The 20,889-nt window shown below is 39.1% G+C and overlaps 1 protein-coding gene across 1 annotated transcript in view; it reads left to right on the top strand.

Annotated features, from left to right (window-relative positions):
• The window catches only part of BRAF (B-Raf proto-oncogene, serine/threonine kinase), an 83,847-nt gene that overhangs the window by 19,383 nt on the left and 43,575 nt on the right, over window positions 1-20,889 (top strand). Inside the window, exon 3 of the mRNA XM_059471553.1 lies at window positions 7,922-8,185. Coding sequence (XP_059327536.1) covers window positions 7,922-8,185 — 264 coding nt within the window. The remainder of the gene's footprint in view (window positions 1-7,921; window positions 8,186-20,889) is intronic.

The following is a 20,889-nucleotide window of genomic DNA, read 5'->3' as shown; positions in this document are numbered from 1 at the left end:
TCATCTTTGTCACCTCCTTTGTACCCTGTCCAACAGGTCAATGTCCTCCTCTTACATTGGGGCCCAGAGCTGGGTGCAGCACTCCAGTGGGTGTCACAAGAGGGGCACAATCACCTCCCTTGACCTGCTGGCCACGCTGCTTTTGATGCAGCCCAAGATATGGTTGGCTTTCTGGGCAGTGGGTGCCAGCTCATGTCCAACTTTGCATCCACCAGTACCTGTTCTGCAGGGTTGCTCTCTATCCCTTCATCCCTCAGCCTGTGTTGATTAAAATTCTTGTCCTCCTCTGACCTCTTTGCATCTTCCATAAAATGTGAGTGACTCTTAAGAACTCTTAAAGAGAGTGGATAGTGTCTCTTGATCATCTCTTGAGGTTGCAAGCATGTTGTCTTCTTTTAGCAGAAGTCTAAATTAGCCAAAACTAAATGCTAGGTAAGCATCTGCAAATGAACACTTTTGCTTACACCCATATTGCCTTTCACTAGATGTAAACATCTAGTTTTATTGTAATGCTTCCTGCAAAACTATGACTGTTTTTATTCTTCTGACAAGTTTGACAGCTATCCATCCATCTTCCCGTGTGTAGATTTTCAGTATCATAGATTGTTTGGTTCTTTTGTACTTTTGTCTGGCTTTACATCTTTAATTTACTACAATTCTCACTACCTGCTCATGTTCACAGAACTTGCAGCACCCTGTACACTGGCTCCTGGCCTGTGCTGGAGCTGTCTCTGAAGACCTGTCACATGAACTTGTGGTTGAACCTGGTGACAGCATTGCCTCTTCAGTTAAAAGTGAAAGGAGAGGTTGGGGAGAGCAGAAGCTTGTGAGAAAAGTGAAGAATTCAGCAAAGAAATAAATCTGAAAATTGAGCATGCAAAGGTTATAATAAAATTATTTGTGCATTGAATATAAAACATACATCTCATTTAAAAATAAAAAGGAATTTATGCCTTAGCTATTGTTGCTCAAGAAATAGAAGCTTTTGTTTCTGTGTTCATCTGAGAGTCAAGACCAAATTTTCACCCTCCTCAGATTTAAATTTTTCCCAAATTCAGGAGAGGGTGTCAATGCATTTTACGTCAAAAGAACTTTAAAACTGACAGCTGTTGTTGCAGCCATCATTTCAGGTTTCATCAACTGATTGCAAAAGAGGAATGCTTTTCTTGAAATACTGGAAGTGATTGACTTGTGCTGTGTTGAATTCAGCATATATTTAATTATTCCTGCAAGAAGGGATACTCAGATTTAGGGGTATCTCCCTGCCTTGATCCATCACTCCTCAGTAGTGGTCTTATGAAGGTCAGTGTGCAGCAGGGGGAGTAGAGTAGAGTGTGGAAGCCTGGGTGGAAAATGTAGTGTGGAGCTGGAGGCCAGCAAGTTGCTTGCCCTGGTCCTCCCTGAGCAGGAAAATTAGGGCTCAGGAGGGGAGACCAAAGCTGCAGAGAGACTTCTGAGTATGTGTCTAAGGTACAGGGGGAGGAAACAAAATGTACAAAAGAAAGAAAAGAACATTTGTCATTAATCACACAATTTTCTTCTAATCATTATAATTAGTAATAGCTTTGGGAATCTTGTCAATGTTCTCTAATGTGATGGTAAGAAAAGCTTTTCTGTTTGTTCTGTCTGGAAGAAAGAATAAACCAAGTAAGCAATGACTGTATTAAAATCCAAAAATGGCTTGTAGCCAAATTTCCTTCTTACATAATCTTGGCTTTTAACTTTTCCTATTTGCTGTGTGTGACATCAGCTCAAACAGCCCCCTGGAAATCACAGAATGTTTGGGTTGGAAGTGACCCTAAAGATCATGAGATTCCAACACCCTGCCATGGGCTGGGCACCTTTCAGTAGATCAACCGGCTCAGAGCCCCATCCAGCCTGACCTTCAACAGGGATGGGATGTCCTCAGTTCCTCTGGGCAATCTGTTCCATGCAATGGAACAGTTCCTCACAATTTCTTCCTAATATCTAATTTAAACACATCCTCTTTCAATTTAAAGCCATTCCCCCTTGTTCTGTCACTACATGCCCATGTAAAAAGCCCCTCTCCAGTTTTCCTGCAGGGAAAAGCACCTTTAGGTGCTGTAAGATCTCCCTGGAGCCTTCTCCAAGCTGAAGAACCCCAACTCTCTCACCCTCTCTTCATAGGAGAGGTGCTCCAAATATTTGAAATAACTGTTTGACTCAGTAGATATAAAAATACTAGTTGTATTTTTATTTTCTCCTGGAAAAGAGGCTGCAGGAGCATCTCAGTAGGTTTTACCACACGTTTTGGAAGCACTCTGTATCTCAGTAGCTGAAAACATCGATGATTTTTGTCTTCCCACATAATTTCTTACTGCGTTATATCAGTCCTTGAAGTGCTGTTTCCCAAAATACATAGTTTGTGACTCACCATGGAAAAACCCTTTTCCTAAGGGTTTGTCTAAGCATTGTAAATATTGGAAATATTTACTGCAAAGAAGCTGCTATTATGATACTGGGAAAACCTAGGATTCACTTAACAAAACTGTTTAAAATATGCAGTTGTGTATTCTTTAGGACATGCATAAAAATTTATATTTCTTTTGTCTCTACCAACAAAGTACTGCTGGAAAGGCTAAGCTGAATTAGGGAGAGTAAAGGTCTGTACATTGGTAACAAGTGCTGTGTACAAAATGGAATGGGTTGCACAGACCCAGGCTGGCCAAAAGCACTCAGCTCAAACTTAGAAGGGAGGGATGGTGCTTAAATGACTTAATCAGATTTGTTAGCCTTTGTAGACTCTTAGTGACTGTTCAGGGAGGCCTTACCTATTTAAACTTCCCAACTCTTGTGTGTCCTTTTTGCCCCATAGTCATGTGTACAGTATTACCTACCTTACTTACCTGTAAGAACTGAAACAGTATTGGCCCATTTGTGTGTGAATTGGTGTCTGGGATGGGGTTGCATTCTGGACATGTTGGTTACTTCAGTTAACAGTCCAAGACTGAGCTGCCAGTCTGTTGGGGTTTCTTTGGTGTGGTTTGGTTTCTTGAATTTGGACTCCACACAAAATGAAGCAGCATGCAAATGTATAGAATTACAGTGGTATCAAAATAAGTTTTAGAACTCGGTCAGCTTTCTAATACTGTCTTGAAGGAATCATTCTCTTTCTTACTCCTATTCTTGGAAGCAATTTAAAATGAGAATTGTGGGGGCAGAGGTATGTTTGCCCCCAGCTACTGTGATTTTTATTTTTTTCTTGCCTTTCTGTTTGCCTGAATGTGTTTTATTCAGAGGCTTTGCTGCTCTCAGTTTTGAGAGTTTGGTTATTGAACATCAGGAGACTATTTAATTTCTTATTCCTGTATAACTGAAGAATCCATGCAGGAGGTCAAATTAGTTAATTAAAGAAGATTACTTTGCTGATCTGAAGTATGCTTATTGCAACAGCATGCAGATACAGTCTAAAATAGATCTTGGTGATGAATCTCAGATTGTTCCAGACTGTGGGATTCCAGGAAAACGCTAACGCTGCATATAGACACTGGGAAACCTGGTGGCCCTCTGGGGAATTTCAGATTGGTTTTTACCAGCCTCCTAACAGATGCTGTTCAAATATGTTGGACCAAATCTGGAGTGTCTAAAGTTAGACTAAGTACAGATTTAGGAGTCTTACTAAATGAAGAAATCGTGACGTATGTTACTGTCTATCTTCAGCTCCCGTTTAACTTAGTGGGATTTGCGTTTGATCAACAGCCTAAAAGGTCAGACATCTTTTAAATAGTAACACAATCTCAGTTTCAAAAACCAGGAACCTGTAGTCTAGGCTTTTGAGTCTTGCAAAATGTGGATATTACCTAAAGTTGATTGAAGAAGAGAGTGGGCATGGCAAAAACAGTTACCTGCTTGAGTTTGGGCTGATGTTCTAACCAGATGTAGTAGAGGGCAGAGAGAAGGAGAAATCATATCTTGCTACTTGGATTTCTTACAGATTAATTTAAAAGAAAAATTAACTTGCTGCTTTTTATTTCCGTAGATGATTTCACTAGAATGTATAGCCTAGTCATAGCCCAAAAAACCAAATTTCAAATATAATATAAACAATATGTAAGAAAAGAAATGCATATTTTTGAGAAAATCCTTTGTTCTCATCAACAGAACTCTTTTGGCACATCTGCATAACATCTCTCAAATTCTGTTGAATTCTGAGGTCAGGTTTTATTTTGTCAGTAGGTTGCTGAAGAATTAAAGAATTAAATGTTAAATAAAGAATTAAATGTTGTCTTACATTTAAGAAGTAAGACAGCATTTAAGAGTTAAGGCTGCTGCTCCTGAGTATATTACAACAGTTAAAACTGCAGAATATATACAGCAGTATAAGACAGCAGTTTTATTTGGCATGTGTGCACATGGAATATAAACATGCCATCTTGTAATGCTTTAGTTGGACTTTGCAGCTTATCAGGCCTTGCTGCATTTTACTTAGTTGAAGTCTCAGGGGTGTTCTCACACATATGAGACTTATGTGATGTGCAAATATATTGATATGCAGTATAATTAAAACTCACTTTTTGTTCTGTTTTTGATAGCAATAGGATTATGTGTAGATAGACAAGTTGTGCAGATTTTAATCTAATGTTCAATTTCTCAAATATATACTTTGTGAAACAAAGCTTTGTAAATTCACACCTAGTCAGGAGCGATCTGAGCTGTCAGTGACCTACGCTCACAATCCCAGCAGCAAACTGCACACTGGGCTGCAAATGAGGAGGCACCCATCCACTCATTAATTGTGTGGCTGCTTTGGGGTGGTGTTCAGCACAGGGAGGAGAAGCTTCAGGAGGAACATGCAGGCTCTTTCAGCATAAAGAGAGACTCAGACTCTTCCCAGACCTGCAGAGCAAACGGGGAAGGGGCAGTGTCACAGATAGTGAGCACAGCTCATTTCATGAGAGACAATTCTTCACTGTGACCGCGGGCTTTGAGCTCTGGAGCTGGCTGCCCACAGGCTGTGGGCTCTCCATCTTTCAAGATTTGCAAAGCTTGCTTTGCCAAGGCCCTGAGCAACCTCATTGAACTTGAAAATTGTTTCTGTGCTAAATGTGTGTTAGGACTAGATGACTTCTGCAGATATTTTCTGATCCTTCTTTTCTCTCTTCTCATTCTGTATCAAGCAAGATTTAAGTTTTATGTAGAACATTTACTCCTTAATGGGGATATGTAAACTGATTGGATTGCAGTCTAGATTTCCTAAACTCTTTCTTTTGAAATGCCTTTAGAATCCTCAATTTAATGATTTGTTTGAATATTTGTCTTAATATTTTTCATGCTATTGATTCTGTACAGACTTAATTTTAATCTTTTTAGTTTGGTTTTGAAAAACATGGTCAGAAATCAACCTCATAGTTGACCCAGTGAGCCTTGATGGACTTGGAAGGTTTGTGTAGCTGTTGATGCTTGTCTGCTAAAGTGGCTGTGCTGCTGCAGGTCAGTTTAGTGGTAGATAGGCCAAATCTGCAAGATTATTTTTCTTTTAGCTAGAAATACTTGCCATAGGTCAGCTTTGCTGGTGTAACTATCTTTGAATTTAACTCTGTAGAATAATTCTGTCTTGAATTGGTGCTGTTGTTTTTGTAAAGTCTATTGGTGCTAATCATCAGATGAAACTTTGTTTCCTCAAAGTACTTAACCTTTGTGAAATGAAAATTTATTGGAGATACTCTGTTTCTCCTGCATGTACTGTAGCTCTTTTTGTATAAGAAGAATTTTTTTTTAAAGAGAAAAAAGTTTTTAAAGTCTAGCAATGCATTTCTAGTTCCTTTATGTTTTACTGTGGGATCTTTTGCTGTGACACCAAGTAGCTGTATGGTACTTGAGAGCTTTTGTTCTCAGAAAAAATACAGAGCTTTTTGCAGAAATCACTGGTGTAGACCCCAAAGCCAGCTGCATGTCCCAGCCTTCCATACTCATTGTTTATTCTCTTAAGATAAATCATTTGACTTTGGTTTGCATTAGTGACAGATTAAGCTGCCAATGTAAACATTGTAGGATTGAGTATTTTGAAAGTTGTGTGTAATTTTGTGAAGGAACCAAACCCACGAGCATCCGGAAGCAATGGAACGTTGCGTGTGTTGGAATAATATTTTGCAATGTTCATGAGAAAGGGAAGTAAGTATTTAGAACAGTATTGGTGAAATGGTAACAGTTTATGTTCCCTAATTTTTGTTTACTGAAAATAATTCTTGACACATGGAGCTTTTACTCAAGTTTCCATGCAAAGTTGATCTTGGAAGTAGGAGAGACACATATGTTACTGTACAGCCAAAAAATGCCATTATTTATAGTTGGGTAATCTTTCCATTTACTTTTGACAACACGGTTGGGTAAAGTGAAAATGTTTTGGATTTAAGTCTCAGAGTTTGGGGTCTATTTGTGGAATGCTAGATATCTTCAGTTTTTAAAAGAAATATTAAATAATTCTCAGTTGCTTACAACTAACCTATGTTTATCAGAAGTGGAACCCATTAAATTTAGGATTTGCAACTGTGATGTTCATGTCCATCCTGGGAGGATGCAAAGCTTTCTTAAAAATGGAGGGATGAACCATTGTTTACACAGTTAGAGCAGTTTGGATTAGATGAGCCTGCACATTTAACCTGGAGAAATAAATTCCCAATAAAATGTAGTACTTGTGGCTGCACTACTAAAAGTTGGCTGTTTTTTCTCTTTATTCATCTTTTTCCACACGTAGATGCTTCAGACCATTTGGTCAGTTCAGTTCTCCTATAACTTTAATCAGCAACAATCATAAAAAAATAGGAAAACAAGTAAAATAAATAATTAAAAAATACAGAAACCAGAAAGTAGTTTTCTTTTGTATAAATATACTGGAAAATATCACTGAGGAATTTATGCATATTGGTATGGATCTTGCTCTTGCTATGGAGGGAAGTAGAAAATTCCATTCCCTACTGCTTACATGTTAGGTTTGGAAGATCTTTGTTTCTTCTTTTCTGTAAAGGTCTAAACAAGGTATAAATATGTCAGTTAACACTGACATGCTTCTGTAGTATGAAACACATGTTGCTTAACTGATTCATGGTTTTTTTAAGTTTATATACTGAAGAAATGGTTCTAGTATTTGATATCAATCAAAGTTTTCTTGTTACAAAGTTGTGCATAACAAACTTTAAAGAAAAATATATACTGATTATATATTTGTTTTATAGATCTTGGCGATATGTTTAACTTGACTACATTTAATGAAGACTTAATGGGCAAAATTAATATTTATGTTTTTGTTTGCTTAAGAAACTTGATCTGCATAAGTGGGTTTTGTGTAAACATGCTGAAAAGATGTTAAAAAACTTTCAAAGGATCACTTTTACATGTTTATGGATGGCTTTAAAATGGGCAAATTTATTGTGTTCTAACAGAAAAACATATTTTGTACTATTTAATATGAAATGATAGTGCCAGAGGTGAAGGATAGTGAACAGTGAGGAGTCAGATATGGAGGATAAAAGGCAGGTTTGAGCTTTCTCTTAATTATTGCATTAGAAGTATTTACCTGTCATTCCAACAGAATGATGAATTTATCTGGAGCACAGTAATTCAGCATTGCAGCTGACAATATTGGTTAAAGACCAAATATTGGTTAAAGTCGTTTTGTATGTGGTTGTGAACTAGAATCTTCAGTGCAGGTGCTTTGAAATGGTGACTTAGGATTTCTTCAATCCTTTTCTTCCTTTAATTTATTTAAACATAACTTGTTGGTTCAGAAGGTTTAACATGATGTTCTTTGTATCCTGAAAAGTTTGACCAGACCATTTTGTCCATATTCTTGGGAAACTTGTGTTACTTTAGGAAGTGTTTTGTTTGACGTTTGTTCTGAATTTAGATGTCTGGTTTTGTCTGAGGCTGCTACATGATTAAAACAGCTGCTGTTCCTTCACAGGCCTATGAAGAGTACACCAGCAAGCTTGATGCTCTACAGCAGAGAGAGCAGCAGTTACTGGAATCCATGGGGAATGGAACTGATTTCTCTGTCTCTAGTTCAGCTTCAACAGACACAGTTGCATCATCATCCTCCTCTAGCCTCTCTGTAGCACCTTCATCCCTTTCAGTTTATCAAAACCCTGCTGATATGTCACGGAATAACCCTAAGTCTCCACAGAAGCCCATTGTTAGAGTCTTCCTGCCCAACAAGCAAAGGACTGTGGTGAGTCAGTTTCTATTCATACTTGTAACCTCAATATTTCCTCTGTCTCTCCCTCTGTAAGTAAAAGTTAATTTAAGAGCTGAAATATACCTGGGTGGAGGTCAGAAGTGTCATGATCACAGTGCTCTGCTGCACTCAGTTGTTTTGATCTGTTGAGTGTTTTTGAAAGGATTAACTCATAAAAGTCCATTATAGTAATAATATAGAATACAGAACTTGAAAGGAGTTTTGTAACGATGAAGATACCTCAAGAATTTTTTTCTCAAATCAGTTTTATTGGATGAGTAGTATTTTACCATTTTACAATAGTTAGAAAGTGGCAATAAACTCTATTTCTTGTCTTATACAAAACTATTGATTAGTTTAACAGGGCGAGATGGAGGAAGCATTTTCTGTTATCAGAGTTACCAGAAGCATTGAATGCTTTAGAGTAAGAACCAGCCTCTTGCAGCTTAGGAGGGCTATGCAGAATTGCTTGGGTTTTTTTTTTCTTTTATTTTTTCCTCCCCACTCACCGTGGTGAGCATTTGTATGGACACCATGATGATGCTTTCAGGTCTTGTGTAGGGAGCCGATTAGAGGAGGGACACAAGTTGCAATTAGAGGGCTTGAAAGTGTTGCCCACAAACTGCTTGGAACCTGGTGTTTATCAGTTTTGACAATGTTACAGTGACTCCTCCTGTCATGGAAGAGTAAATTCACCTTTTGCTGCTAGAGAAGGGAATTTTTGTATCCCTTAAGAGCTGCCAGCTGAAGAGCCTTGATGTGTCCTTTAGAACAATAGACTGCAAACTGTGATACATGAAATTATTGACAAGCCATAGTCTAGGCTCTGTTTTGCAAGGTAGTACATAATCCAAATTTAGCAGGGGAGCAGGGTTTCCAGAAAAGGTGGGAAACGAATGGACAAGAATTGTCAAACCAGAACATTTTGCAGCAGTCAGTCAGGTGTCAGCTATCTCTGGATTGTTACTCTCTGTTGAATTTGAGTTGCTGGTAAAAAGAAGACATCAACTGAGTAGTTCTGGGTGTTGGACATGTCCTCACCCTTTCCCTGCCACCCTCACTGAGCAAAAGACTTGTAGTGGGAACAACATTGGAGGGCGGTTGTTTTCACCTGACTTTTTTTTTTTTATTGCTTAATTGTTCAGGATTGCTGAAAATGGAAAATAATATTTGGGTTTTGACTTAAAGAGTGGGAGTCCTGTGACCACTGTGCAGAATGTACAGTGTAAAGCCAATTGATTCTGTTCTCTGCCTGTTGAGGCAGGTCTAAGCACACAGTACTACCCGCAGAGTGAGATCTGGAGAGAAGGTCCTGGATTTTGGAGGGACTCTGGCTTCTTCATGTGTTCTGTCCCACCCTGTCAGGCTATTTGCAGCTCCTCATGGGGCTCATAAGTTGGTTTTGTTTCTTTCCTGTAAAGAGTCACAGCATATCAATTCCTGCACTGTTCTGTGCGTTACCTGTGTTGTCTCTCTTATGTGTTCTTCTGTCCTGTAACCCACATAGTGTAATTCTGCTCTTATTCTTTCCCCCTCATCAGCCATACTCTTGTTCTGCTTCTTTGCCTCTCCCTTTTTACCTCCTCCTCCTCAATCCTGTTATATTTTTCACAGCACTAGATGCTCTTTCTGGGCTATGGCAGGCAAACATGGTTTAACTTGGGTGTAGTCAGGGAGAGGCTCTTGCTTCTGTCTCCAGCTTTCTAGTGGAGGATTAACACTATTTGCCTTACAGGTCCAGCTCTGCAGCTAGTTTCCAGCTTGCTTTGGTTCTTTTTATTTCAGTTTTACACAGCTTGGATCAAGTTGTGTTACTAAGCTGAACTTTTTCTTATTTTCCTTTTGTATACTCATAAAGTATCTCTGGTTTAGAGCTGAGAAATGGTGCTTATAAGAGCTCTTGAGTGTGGGGGTTATTGGCCTTGGAGCTGAAGTTCATTTCTCTGAAACTTGAACCAGTGATCATTTTAATGAGAAAGTCAGGAATTTCTTGTATGGCAACTCTTAATGTAATTCCTTTGTTTTCAGTGTTTATTGATCCTACATGTAGTCTGTTGGAAACTAAGGAAATGCCAGGAGCAATGACAATCCAGAAGGAACTGCAGCTGCTTGCTGAATCCTAGGGTGCATCAAGCACAGCGTCACTAATTAGTTGGGAGATGTGATTCTCCTCTAAACAAATGTGGCCTCACCTTGAGAACTGTGTGCACTTTTGGGTGCCACAATCTAAGATTCTGTGATCCTCAGTGCAGTTTTAATAGCCAGCAGTCAGATGATGGGTTACTAACCTAAAAAAGCATCCAGCATTTTTCACTGAACTCTGAGAGTGCTTCCTTCATTCTCTCAGTGGATTGAGAAGCGTTGCACACGTTTATCTTCCTTCATAACCTTTGGCTTTTAAAGCAGACTGGTTGTGTCCCAGTTGTGCCCATTAGCTGAGCCCTTTGCTGATGTAGCTGGGATGTTAGTTCAGGATGCTCAAGTGTACAGGGTGGCTTGTGATGGGTTGGAGCTGGAAGGAGCTTCCTTGTGAAAATATGTGGTACCTGCTATTAGAGCCTTCTGCTTGTCCTAGTTCCCATTTCATATGGCTGTTAGAACAAGGCTGGTGTGTTCTACAATCAAGCAGGTGGCTTGATTGTTAAAGTTCCAGTGTTGCAGCAATCTCCTCCCCACCTCAACCTGAATTGCTTTCAATTAATATCTGCTTCTGAAAGAAAATCTTGTTAATATCACAACAATAATTTCAGTCTCTATTTCCAATTCACTTCAGGAGGGGAGAAATGTTGTCAGATCCCAAGGAGCCTATTTTTGTCTGGGAATGCCATGACATTTCTTAAACTGACTTAAAGTGACTGGAATTGAGTTGGTAATGGAAAGCCAACCTCATTATTTTTTCTTTGATCCCCAAGTACTACAACAGCCTTCTGCTATTTGTTTAGAGCTGCTAAAAATGCAGGAAATGGGGGGGAGTTGCTTGCATATCTTACATTTTTGACTAGCAACTGCCTTGGTAGTTGAGAGTTCTCTATGTGTTATTGTTTGTGTAGGATCAAGCAAATACATCTGTTGGAGCTGACTCCAGTTCAAAATACAATTTAAGGAAACTGCTGGAGTACAAAGAAATGAGCCCATGGTGTTCAGTGAATGTGATTGTGGTGCTGAAGGGAAGTTTGTTTGTGTGTGTCATGATAAGGCAGAGGTTGGACAAACCTTTTCCTAAGGTGTGAAGGTGCTTGTCTGAAAGCCTGACAGGTCTGGTCAGAGCCAACTGCTGCTGATCATTTGAAGTCAGCATTTTGATGCAGCTGACTGCAGGACAGAGTTCAAGAGTAACTTTTTTTTTTGAAAGCAAAACCAAATAGTTGGCTTGGTTAGCTGGAGGGGAATCAATGACTAAGTGGTGTCAGAAATAAAAGATTGTTTTCCTTGTCCTGGTCCTGGAAAGGGATGAAGAGAAGTTTCTTTCTGTGAACAACCTCCTAGAAGAAACAACAGATTGTTTTTTCTTCTCTGTGCTGGGGTAATTTTATCCCCTATAATGCAGAGAGAGAAGCATGTGTACTTCTTTCCTTATTGGCTTTGTTCTACTGGCAAGTCACACATCCTTTGGAGAAGCATTCCACACAAATGTCACTCAGATAAGTCTGTGAGGGTGGGTTTGTTCATTTTGTTCTAGGCCAGAGAGAAGGATGCTGAAGTCATAAAAATAGAAGATGGTGCAAGTCTACCTGAGATGAAAAATTGTTTTGTAGAACAAGTTGATGAGGCTTATACAAGCAGTGGCAAAATTTTGGGAAATAGTTGTTTCAAGCTTGTTTGGGTTAGGAATGTAAATGTCTGTGGTGTGCATAGTAACAAATCTGCTAATTAAGGGAGAGCTTTTGGAGGTGGAAGGAAAGTATAAAAACTCTCATCTCCTGCTGGTTGCCAGAAGTCTGTTTGTTACATGCTAAAACTTGGTTTTGGTGGAAGGGAGGTAGTCTTGAATGGAAGCAGATGATATTTACTGGTGAGATTTCTGAGGGAATGCATGGAGCCAACAGTGATCATGGCCTTGGACATTCTTAGTTGTGGTGTGGATTAGGATTTTTTTTCCAAATTGTATGGTTGAATGTGCATGCAGAGAAAGAAAAGAGACATAAGACAGTGCTCACACAAATGAACAGAAGTAGACACATACCTGGTTGTTGAGATGGGACAGTAATTCAAGCAGAATGGTGATTATCAACTGATGCAGAGGTACAGGACAAAGAGGGTAACTTCTGGTTTGTGTAAGAGGAAGGAGACATGGAAAAAGTTTAAAATGAACTGAAGGAGTTTAGGCAATTAGCATCAAAAAGCTTTCTAAGAGTATAAAGAATGCAGGAATATGGTATTTGCATGTGGGGAAAGATTTAAGCGTTTTGTGGGATTGCTTGAAGTTGTGTGATTTATCTTTTTCCCCTAATACTTTTCCTTGAGTGTTGGGGGAATAATTTTTGAGGATGTGGGTACAGAATCTTTTGTGCACCAATTTTAACTGGTAGGTTTGGAATAAGGAAAAACCTACATTTCCAATTTCAAGAAGAGTTCCAGTTTTTGCTCTGTGAAAGCTGTCAAAATAGTTAAAATTATTTAGAGATTTCTCCAATTAGATTGCTTGCTTCTTTAAGGCACTAGCAAGAATTTTTAGACAGTTCTCCCATGGCCCATCAGGTGAGGCTGGTTTCCTCTCTTGGAGGAAAGCTTTCTGAAACATAGAATGGAGTCAACATTTTGTGGACATATCTGGAGTATCTCTCTGTCACAATGAAAGAGCACAAGAATAGGTCAGGCATGTATGATATTTTCCATGGGTTGTCTTCCAAATTTGAACTATTTGTCACTCAGGAATTTTATGAGTTTAAGTCTTTTCTGTTTGGAAGCCCTCTGTCCAGCCTCCATTCAATGTATGCTATGAATACCAGGAATTTGTGTCTTGTGGTTAGAATTCCTTGGGCATGGTTATGTGGAGCGTGCGTAATCATGTTCTGTGTTGATCTTTAAATCTGCCACATGCTACTTTATTTTAAGTGAAATAAGGGCTTCTGAGAAAAACCATTTAACATGAGGCCTGGCATAAAAACAGGTAGCTAAAACTGGTTATGACTCTGCAGAGGAACAATATTAGGATGTTTTTGGTGTTGTAGGGAAGTCCTAGTAAAAGAAGAGAATGAGAGAATTCTAGGAAAGAAGGAACTGCAGTAAGAGGGCTTCTAACTCAAGTACTTTATGAACAAGATCATACAATTGAGGAATAGCAGCCCTGAATGATTTTGATTACCCAGGAAATCCCTTTTGGACAAGTACTTGGAGTGGGGGAAAAAACAGTCTGACAGCAAATGAGCTCTCCTGAAGGATAATATGGGGCATGGAAAGTTACAGGAAAACTGTTGAAGTGTGAGGAGTGATGGGCATTTGAAAGGCATCAGGTGCTCATAGGTCTTGGGGTTCATCTCTGTGCTCTGTTGCTGCCTTCTGCACATCACCAGCTTCCAAAGGAAATGTTCCCTTCATGTCTTCTGGCCCTCTGGGTGGAGTGAGGGTGGTAAGGAGTCTCCACTGCTCTCCCCAGGTACTTTTATAAAGGATCCTCTCCCAGCTCCAATGCCATCTCTGTCAGCATAAGCAAGGAGTGGGTTTGGTCACTTTGAATTCTATATCTGTCTATAGTGGTCTGAGTGGGGACAGTGAAGCAAGGGGGAACAAAAAAAACCAGATGTTGTACATGTTTTGAGAAAGCTTGGTGACCTCCAAATATTTCAGTTGTTTGCAGATTCTTGATAGGATCAAATCATGGTGTGTTATCACCCATCACAACGTCAGAAAATTTCCATGGTAGCTTCTAAACCAAAAGTAATACTTCAGGTCACAAAATAAGTTACCCTTTTTTCTATGTTAAACTATAGAATATTGTGTGCATTTTGGTTGTTCTTTATTTTGTGCTATTCTGAAGTTTAAGAGTAATTAGAGGTACTTTGTGTAAAAACTATGCATAAATCTGGGCCAGTAAAGCCTTTTCACTTGGTGTTGTGTTGGTATGCTTCATATGCTTCTCATAGTTAAACATCTGCTGGAAAGTTCATGGAAGTTCTCAAAATGTGAATGTGAGACTGAGTTTTTAAAAGTGACAAATTGTATGTTTAAGAGTTAAAGAAGCTAAACAGGACTGAGAATGCTGTGCATGGGACCAGTTCTTAGAGTGTCTCAGTCTTGTCACACCTTGGTTTATTAGTACATCTGCCTTTTAATTAGGCAAGCAATCATGTGATCTTCTCTGCAGTCATGAAAACTAGAAGAATATGCTATTTTTATTCTATGTAAATTCTTAGCATAAATTAATTCATCATGCATGCACAACTGGGATCCTTCAAATATTCTGTGTTTAAATCTGGTACTTGATTAATTTCTTTTGAGTTCAGATTTGCATCTTGCTTTCTGTTGTTTATGCTGTGAGTTTGTGCCTCAAGCTTTCTGAGTAGTAAGCACTGGATTTCTGTAGGCATTTGAGCTGCCCTACCAGTTTCACCTGTCAAGTATGAGGAAAATTCAGAGAAGGGATGTTCAGGCAGCTGAATAAACCAGTTTCTTGCTTTTAATTGCACACCTGGTCTGACATGATTAGGTTTTACTAATCAGAAATACAATTAAAACCTCCCATGTTGTATCAAACAAGCAGCAGAAATTGAGTTTATTTTTAGCCTATGCCAGTGGTTGGTTGCTGAATGTATCTGAATACTTAGGAATTTTATGCATCTTATTAACAGTCTGGGGATATGAAGTAAATGGAGTTTACTTTCAAGTAAGCTTTACTTGGTGCTTCTCAATCGCTAGGAAAATTTATTCCATCACTTATTCAATTGTCTTTTCTCTTTCCTCGAGAGTTTCTTTCTTTTGTCCTTCCAATTCTCTTCTCCCTTCCCACTGAGGAGGGAGTCAGCAACCAGCTGGGTGGTGCTGAGCTGCCTGCCAGGGATAACTCAACACAAACTACCCTCAAATGCTGGATAAATTCAAAGGCATATGTGTTGAAAAGAGAATAATTTAATCTACTACAGTTTTATTGACACACTGTCTTAGATTGCAAAGTGAAACAATATTGAAAACTTGCCATTAGAAAACTGATGACTTGTCATCTGGAATGCCATGTGCAACTCTGATTGTTGGTTTTTACTCAAATAAGGAGTGTTTAGTGATTCCTCATGAGATGGAAAGTCTGGCTGTAGAAAGTAATGGATGCTAGAAAAAAAATACTGTTTGGAACATGCTTCCTTTACCTCATAATGTGCTAGGCAGGCACTCAGTGAAATGGAATGCAAGTCTCAAATCTGAAAATGATCATAATAAATATTTTAATTCCATGTCTAGTAAGTCATACTTAAATTCAAGCTTCTTGTGTTTTTTAAGCAAACTAGCCAAGGGGAGTTTCAGTGTTTGTAGAGAATGTGTGTACTACCTGAGGATGGAAGCATCCATTTGGTTTTAGGATCAGTTGCAACAGCTTAGAGAAGGATGTGAATTTTAGCCCTTCTGCTGTAGTTTCTTGCCTCCACGCTGCTTTTAAAGCACTTGGAGTGGGATCAGCTGAGACAGGACTCTACAAAAGTGAACTCTATTACAAAGATTTGTTTAAACTGTTTTGTACCTTAAATTTCTAATGCATGTGGGTTTTGGTTTGGAGAACAGCCAGCTGTCTTTTTTGTGTCTTGAACAGAAACCACGAGGTCCTGGGGTTTTGTGCCCATATAGTGGCTGCAAGAAAGAGCATTTCTTGCAAGTCTGAAATCTAAAGCCATATTTTCCAAACTTTATTTTACTAATAGGTCACTGTCAGCCTTCACAGTTTCTGCCACTGACACTCACCCTAACAAAAATTTGAAGGTGATCTGGTCTCTACTGTCCCCTTTAAAATGATCAGTGCTCTTCTGAACACAGTTTGGAGCTGTCTCTCAAAAGTTTGAAAAATTATATATGGAGGCCATCCATTAGGCACAATAGGTTTCATCCAGTGTGGTTGAGTGATGTTGTATTCTTGAGAAAATATTTCTGCACTGACATAAATCAGTCTGTTGTGTTCTACATTTGATTGCATTGGAGGTGCCAAGGGGTGCTGATAACCCATGTCTTTGCAAGTTAAATGGAATGCATTTGATTGAATGGTAACAGCTTTGTAAAACAGATAAATTCTGATCAATTTCCCTTGGAAACAAGATTTAATGCAGTGAAACTGCCTCTCATTTGTCTCACTAATATGCTTCATTAAGAATGTATTTTCTTGCTGCTTTCTCCTGGAAGCTGGACAGAGCTTCATGTCCTGATATCCAGAACAGCTGTTTCTGAAAGCTGTGTTCTTTTCTAGAGGATGTGATGTTCAGTGCCATCTTATGTCCTTTTTGCCACAAATGAGAGTAATTTTATCTGTTAGTGCTGTAAGAAGTAGATGACTGATTTGGTAAAGTGTTCATCCTCCATAAGTAAGATGAGAAATTAAATGTGGATCTCATGTTTGGATTTTACCAGAAAACTTTCCATGTTAGAAGGCCAGACTAATTATTTGGCAAAAGTATAGCCTAATTTGGCCAAAGTATAGCTAATTACAACTAATTATTTGGCAAAAGTATCGTTTAGCCTAATTTTCTCCCAACACATTGAATTCTACGAACATGTGGCTGAAATGTTTTAGTCCTGGGTATCAGGTATGGGGAGGAATAAAGTGTGATCTTTCAGGCTGTATGTGTTGTGGTAAACAAATAAATACTTTGAAGTGATATTTGAAATCCATTGCACTTGGCATATTTCCACTATTGTACCCGTAGTCTGCTTGATTGTTTGGAAGTGCTCTGAAGCTCTGAGCTGTTACACATACCTTACATTCTGTACATGTGTTACACTTGGCCAGAGTGAGCTGAATGACAGTGTTAGGCTGAGGGAAAAATAAAGCCAGCTGACTAGTTTAGAGAAGTGTAATACTGGATATTCGGGGCTGACCAGCCTTTCCACTTTCAGAGAATACTTTTGCATTGCTTTTTTGGAGTGATTCTCAGTGTCTTTATTGCTCTAAAACATTGGAAACTATGGTGGTGTAAGGAAGCATTTTTAGCTTACTGAGATTATGCCAGTTTCTAGTCTGATGCTAGAAAAGTGATGTAAGAGTTATTTAGGGATGTAGCCCTGAATTTCTTACTGAATTGGGAATGACCTGATTTACAGAAATAAATGATTTATTATGCATTGCTTAAATACTTGTGGCTGCAGTACTAAATATATATATCAATAATGTTGTTACAAATGCTGTCCCTAGAAATAGTTCAGGTGAGTAAAAGAAATGAGGATGTAAAGGGCTACAGCTCTTTTTAATCTGTCTAGGTAGGAAAACTGCTTGGAGAATATCTGCAATCTGGAATAATTTTCAGTTTTTTTCCTTGAGGCTTAATATTTGCAAACTTAAGCATGTGTTTTGGTGTTTCCCTGAATTGCTACTTACACAATTTAGGATGCTCAAGTTAATTATCTTCTCTGGTATATTATTAATCTACACACTGAACACACCTAGCAGTCTGTGTTGGCGGCTTCTGTGCTGTTCCTTAGTGTTATATAGCCCACACTTTCATACCCTTCACTTTTGAAAGTTGCTTGCTAAATCAACTTACTAATTGCTATAAAAACCTAAGCCTTTTCTGATCCACAAATCTTATATATATACGCAACCTGAAAAGAAAGCCCTTAACAATCACAATTTAGGAGTACATCCCCTAGATTAGTAACATGAGTTTCTAGGTGGTAACCATTGTGAAACACTTAGATTCTCTAAGTTATAAAAGAGGGGGATCAAGAGATAATGGGTCTGTGCAAACAAAATGGATTTTAAATAATATTAAATGTTCTATGTTTCAATAAAATGCCAGCTTTGTTCAGTGTATTGGGTTGCAGGCATAAGAGTGCTGTGTGTTTTGGAGTAGATGAGAAATTTTCTCCTAGGGAACTGATTTTGTTAAAAAATGCTGATGTGATTCAGTTGAAGTGCTCTGTGGGAATGCTGGCAGAACTCTAGATGGAATTGATAAACCCTCTGTGGTGCCTCCCTGCCGAGCTGGAGCTGCTGGCAGGGCTGCACCATGCAGGGCTCCTGCCCCTGCTCCCCTCCCAGCCTGGGGGCCACACACCCTCCCTGTGCCTGGGGCTGAGAAAGAAGCTCTTCCCAAACTCCTGCTTTGGAGTCAGCAGGAGTCTGTTAGGCAGGAATGGGGTTGGGTTTTGTTTTTCTAAAGTCTAAGTTGATCTCCAAATCACTGTGTTGGAACCAGCTTTTTCTTTAACTTGGCCTTAATTTGGGGGTGAAGAGAAGCTGGGGACAAAAAGAGGTTTCAGAGGGAATGCTTTGCAGGGTGAGATTTCTGCTTTACAGCAGGTGCTGGTAGGGACTGAAGGAGGGGGCTGAAGGGCTTCATGCACAGATGGTGACAGACCATGCTGTACCAGTCTGGGAAAATGATTAATCAATACTACAGGGACTTATTCTAGCACTAAGTTCTTTTAATTTGGCCTTATGTTTCTCTGCTCGGGAGTTCTGTAAGAGAATGTTCTAAATGTGATGCTGATTCAGGATCATGATGGTTTTTGAGAGTAATAAAAGCAGTTCTTTGGGTTTTAGCTGGATCGTGATGCAAATGGCAGTGAAGAGAACAAATGTTCTACCCATGTTTCTAATTGCAAGTTGCATAAATATGGTTTGGATTTTAATGAAGGGGTCTTGGGATAATAATACTGAGGAAAAGCAAATGGTTAGTGAGCAGGATGTTTAATGCACATTTTTCATAGTCCTATTCCACTTTTGTTGCTGTAGCTAACCTTCATTCTGATACTTCCCAAATTTTGAGAGTTTGTATTTCCAACTTTATTGATCTCCTAAAAGAAACCCTTTAACTTCATAAATCTTGTTGTTGACAAAATTAAAAGGAAAAAGAATTACACCAGTGTAATTAATTAATAGCATTGGAACTTGGAGGTTCCTGATGCATTTCTTTGCTTCATGAGTTACTGGAGGATGTTGTCATCATTTATGGAGGGTCAGTGCTGGAGGAAGAAAATGTTTTCCACTGACTGCAAGACTGCTTATCTCTTCTTTAATGTTAGTAATCTTCCTACTGCTTGGCTTTTCTTTCTTATCCTGTTCCACTCCCTCACACTGGTCAGGATTTTACTAACCTGGTTTCTTTTAACACTTAACTCTGTTGGAGTGTTCTGCCTAAGCTAGAACCTCCTCCTGCTCTGTGCTGGGTTCTGTTGCTGCTCCTAGGCACCTCCTTCCCCCTGGTGGTCCTTGTCCAAAACCAGCCACCTTTTCTCCCAATCACAGCTTCCTGTTCAGGATGTACTTCCAGTACTTCCCCAGGTTCTCCAAGCAGTTCTCCCTGCAAGGTGGTTCCTCACATCATTTTTTCCTGCCCTCAGCCTCAGCTCTTCAGCCTGTCTCCCTCTGTCTTGTTTGTTTGATTCCCACCAACCTGCTCATCACGATTCCCTCTCTGGGTATACACATACATTCCCTGCATGTTCATTACTTGAAGTTTGTACCCTCTCCTCCCATTTCTCCTTCATGCCCAGCCTCTTTCCTGGCTCTTTTATTCCCCTTTTTGTCCCCATCATCTGCCTGCCACCTTTGCAGTATTTCAGTTTCTTCTGCCACTGTGGATGTCAGTGGTGAAGTGACTGAGGTTGCTGGAAAGGTAGACATGAATTGTCTGTGGGGACTCAACCTCAATCCAGCAGGAGCTATACTCAGAGGGAAAATAGCCTTGAGCCAAAGAACACCTGCTTCCTCCATCAAAATGGCTCATGATTGGATCTAATGTGGGGGGGAGTTTGGAGCACACCTGAATGCTCAGAGACTTCAGTCAGATTCCTAAAAATATTCACTCTATTTGTAAATATATATGTTGGAGGCATGGAGAGGAACACTGAGGGGACAGACAAGTTCTTTTAGGGGTCTTTGGCAGAATGATGATGGCACTAAATCATAGGGACAATTAAAGAGTTATTTTCTTAACAAGACACTTGGATTAGCATAGTGCAGAATTTATTATTAGAATGGTATATGAGTTCTACAAGCAGAATCAATGTTGTGCAATTTAAAAGTAACATAATACAGAATTAATAATACAACTTCACTTATAATTTCTAATCACCTTTGCAGGTCAAGACAAATCTTTAATAGATGTTTTGCTGTATCAATACAACAATCATAATTTAGACTCAACATTTGTATAAAAGAATGAGTCACACCCTCCATCCTTGGAGAAAGGAGAGGAGTTCCTTTCTAAGGAGTTACTTACTTAGAGTAATAAAAAGATGTATTAAAAAAGAATACAATGTGTAAACCCAAGTCACCTAAGGCTGAGTATCAAGGGTGTAAAGAACTGTGCTATAGGGTGTTTTTTTTTCAAGGAATTCAGAAAAATAATCTTTTTTAAAATGTTTGTGTTGACCAGATGAAATGCATAAATATCCTGTAAAGAGACCCTCTCCTGTTAATGGGAAAATGATGGTGAAGCAAAATATTCCTTTAATTTGTGTCTTCTGAAAGCGCATGTGTTTGAGTTCTAGAAATGCAGGATATATTGTAACCTCAAGTGGTGTTCACACAGCTACTTGAAACAGGCTGCTACTTTGCACTGTCA

This window comes from Ammospiza nelsoni, chromosome 5 (genome assembly GCF_027579445.1).
Source record: "Ammospiza nelsoni isolate bAmmNel1 chromosome 5, bAmmNel1.pri, whole genome shotgun sequence".
NCBI classification, from domain to species: domain Eukaryota; kingdom Metazoa; phylum Chordata; class Aves; order Passeriformes; family Passerellidae; genus Ammospiza; species Ammospiza nelsoni.
The sequence above is the reverse complement of the archived record's forward strand: the minus strand, read 5'-3'. Positions and strand labels throughout refer to the sequence as shown.